The sequence below is a fragment of the Aspergillus nomiae genome, assembly GCF_001204775.2.
Source record: "Aspergillus nomiae NRRL 13137 chromosome Unknown contig00822, whole genome shotgun sequence".
NCBI classification, from domain to species: domain Eukaryota; kingdom Fungi; phylum Ascomycota; class Eurotiomycetes; order Eurotiales; family Aspergillaceae; genus Aspergillus; species Aspergillus nomiae.
This window is the reverse complement of record NW_015378877.1, coordinates 1-3,742: the sequence shown is the minus strand read 5'-3', so window position 1 is coordinate 3,742 and position 3,742 is coordinate 1. Positions and strand designations below refer to the sequence as shown.

Genomic DNA, 3,742 nt, shown 5'->3' with positions numbered 1-3,742 from the left:
CCGCTAAACGTTAACAAAAGTGCCGGCCGGCATGAGGTGCATGGCAGATCAATAAAATGGTAGAGTCAAAAGTTGCCGTGTCATCAATGCAAAATGCTGAAGCTCTATTAACCGGGCGAAGAGAAAGAAACCGAAAGTATTTAAACGAACGGAAAGGAAACTGGAGTGGTCAGGCGCCAGGTCAACAGCGACTAAATTCTCCAAGTCCCATGGTGCAACTCAATATTCTCGAAAGACCAGCGAGTGGGTAAGACAGTGAACCAAAACCAGGGTCTCTGGATATATGTGAAATATTGCGGTGCAACGGAATGCAGTAAAAACTTAGCACAACCCTCGATAGTTTCATAATATCGAGGGCTGGCTCTGAAAATGGAATCGGACGATTCGTGGGGGCTGTCAGTAGGAAAGCATGCGGCGGCCGGAGAAGCGAGCGGAGACGGGGCTTGCGGCAAATGGAGAGCCTAATAGTCGGTTACGGTCTCCAAGGCCGTTACGACACCTCCCAGTAGGGCTATCTTCCATTTGGGGAGATTGACCGAAGGCAAAGGTTTGAGCGCGGCTCAACTTAGACCTCTGCTTGACCTTCCCAAGGCCACGCTCGCAGGCAAACTCATGTTCCTTGGCAGACATTTCGACGTAGTTCTGGGGAAAGCACAGTGTCCGATGGTCGGAGAAGAAGCTACTATAGCCCCCGTCCAGAATGTACATATCCGGGTAGGTAAGATGTGGATAGTGATCCACGTTAAAAGCACGATCCTGATGGCGAATGTATTTGGCCATAATGGGAGCCCGGTGTGCGGAATACTCGCAGTGCAAAACCAATGCCGTTCTTGGTTTAGGGCTGGCGAAGAGCTCCGCGGCAAGATTATCCTTGTCGTTGTAGTTCACAGCGCCAGTGATGTGACCACCTTCATATTCGTACTCGAACCGACAGTCAATAATCATGACATTGTCGAAACGGTCGTTGTATTTTCCATCCATGAGTTCCACGAGAATGCTCTTGTCGATGCGAGGCAATGTATCAGCCTGGTCCTCAGGCAAAAAGTGAGGCAATTGTAGGCTGGGGGTTCCTTCGATGTCACAGACGGACTGAAGTGGTGCATTTGATGTAAAAGAAGCCTCTTTTTCGACCATTACATCCTCGGGGTTCTCAAACATGCTCAACGAACGTCGGCACTGTTTACGAGGGCGCATCATGGGGTGCGAGTTTTTGCGAATGGATGCTGCCGACGGAGATCCATTTCCACGGACATGGCTCGTCTCTCGGCCAAATGGTGGTCTCAGCCGCGGGTTGACCAAGCCATGGGACGAATGATTTCTCAGCGATGACCGTTCACGAGGTGGCGATTCATTAAACATATCCTCCAACGAAGCCGATGTGCTTAGCGACGTCTTGGTTCCCTTGCTTTGGAATTTAAATGGCGGTGCTTGGCTCTCCGGTGCGGGCTTAACCATACCCAATTGAAAGGACTGCGCTTTGCTCCTGGCCAGGCTGGGGCGAAGAAAGGTTGGACGTCTCCTCCTATAAGCAAATAGTATTGTCAGACCCATATACACGTCATTCTTTGACTCTCTGGTTCTTACTCATGGTGGCCTTCTTTTTGCCCAACCAAAGGCGAGTCCTGTAGAGGGCTGGCAGTATTAGATCTCATGGGCGTGTCCATAGAGGAAATCTCGATTGTAGGAGTGCGGAGTTCAGCTTCCAGAGTGTTGAATGGAGGTTTGTGCGGTAACGGCGACATTTCCATGATATCCATTGCAGGGGAGGAAGACAGTGGAGGTGTCCTCATCGCTTCCTCTATAAACTTGATGAGCATTCCCAGTCCTTCACGCACTATAACACATCAACTCTTACCACGCCTGTTACCATTCCCAAAAAGGTTTGAGGAGAACAAAGACCGTCGTGGAGTAGCCACTTGGGGACTATATTTGGTCAGTGGGTTCCTTTGAACGCGCAATACCCCAACGACAAAGAGCACAAAGGAGTGGACGTACCTCTGATCAATATGGAAGTTTTGAGATAGATCGGCCGCGAGGCTCGCGGTAGGAGATGTGCCTTTTACATTAAAGTAATCGGCACCATGGGCTTTTTTCATAGATAAATCTTTGAAGTTGAAACTGTTTGAATTGACACCAAACGCAGGGTAGGATGTCCTTGCATCCGAGCGAAAACAATGTCCGAAGAGCACCGATGGGGGCTGCATAGCAGCCAACGGGGACGAGTGTTCCATTTTTGCAGAATGCTTGTTTCTTCCTTAATGCCTCAAACCCGCAAGAACGCCGCAGTCGAATCGGTTCGGAAGAAAAAAAAAAGAAGAAAAGAAAAAAAGAAAAAGGCAGAGCTGGCAAAGAACAGAAAGTAGAAGACAGTTATGCCGTATACTATCTACCCGGCATATACTACACGATAGATGGAGGCGTCTCTGTCGGAACGGCAACCACCCAGCTCTCGTATGTTTCTGTTGCCAAATTGCGGAGTGTTGAACCCAGACTTCACTAATCGAATGGTTGAAGAACGGCCTCAGAATCCCTCAGCTATCCAGCATGTAGCGGCACTTCCTCGTGCGTCTAGAGCGACATGGCTGGCCGAATAATCGAACAAAAGTAACCCGGAGCGTCAATGTTGGACCAAGACTTGAAGATGGGGAGAAAAGGGCGAGGGGCTAATGAACCACGGAGACTAGGTTAGCATTCTAAGTACTGACATCAGCAGCCGGGCAGGCATCTTAGGGGAGGAGCATCGGTACGCTAATGCATTGGAGGAAACTTACCGAAGCAGAGGGTTTGTCGGAGATTGGAACACGGGACTGGGCCTGAGGATAGCTCGAGAAATGAAGCATGGGAAATGAGGAACAGTCCTAGTCTTAAAAGAAGAACGAACAGATGTTCAGAAGACCCAGAGAAAAGAAAGAGAAGAAGTGAAAAAAGAGGAGAAAGTGAAGCTGAAGGGATGATCTTGTTGCAATGGCAACGCAAAAGTGGGGATGGATCTCCAGATGCTCAGAAAGAGCTTAAGCGACGACAGGTTAGCTTCTGGTACTAGACGGGACTAGGCTGGTTTGGTTCATCGGCGTCAGAAACCTGTGTCGAACCGGTTTGGAATCTTCACCCGCCCTTCGTCTTATAGCCCTGCGGACAGGCAAAAGAATGGGTTCAAGTCCCCAAAATTAAAATTCCAAAAGTCACTGTCAAAGGGATATCGCAGTGCAAATCCTTACTATACTTTAGTAATGCTCTCTATTGAAAACCCTTTCTTTCTGTTCTTCAAGGGAATTAAGTTCTTTACAACCGTTTGCTGAAACAGTAATTCCAAAAATCAGCAAATATCAAGTCTGACAGCATAACGACGTATGTACCTCACAGGTAGCTTCCCGGTGGGTTTCGGTGGTCCGCAGTACCTACAGAGTACATACATCATAGGTCTAATACGGGTATCATACATACTATACGTACAGTATGTAAGTCAGAGAGGTAGGTACCCGTACGGCGAGGACTAGCCAGCGTCTAGGGCTCTGGGCCCCCCTCGTTGCCGGGACTCCCTTGCCGCCATCAGTAACGCTAGCGGCTGCTCAGCAACCCTTCGCCTATCAGCGTCCTTACTGCTCTACCCGCTGCGACTGTACCAAATCTTCCCTGGCTGGCTGAGGCATGATCGTGCCTGTCTCACGGGCTACCGAAGGATTTTTCTTTCTTCTTTTTCCTTTTCTTTTACTAAATATTGGGTCCCTCCTTTTTTCTTTTT

The 3,742-nt window shown here is 49.0% G+C and overlaps 1 protein-coding gene across 1 annotated transcript; it reads right to left on the bottom strand.

The window, feature by feature from the left end:
* Positions 1–396: 396 nt before the first annotated feature.
* On the bottom strand, positions 397–2,314 carry nimT (putative tyrosine protein phosphatase MIH1; the record flags this gene model as incomplete). The annotated part of the gene is made up of 4 exons (XM_015557051.1): positions 1,996–2,314; positions 1,856–1,923; positions 1,585–1,798; positions 397–1,522 (listed from the first exon to the last, which is right to left on the bottom strand). Exons 1-4 carry the CDS (start codon positions 2,229–2,231, stop codon positions 397–399), a joined length of 1,644 nt encoding a protein of 547 aa, XP_015400826.1. The 5' UTR covers positions 2,232–2,314.
* Positions 2,315–3,742: the final 1,428 nt, after the last annotated feature.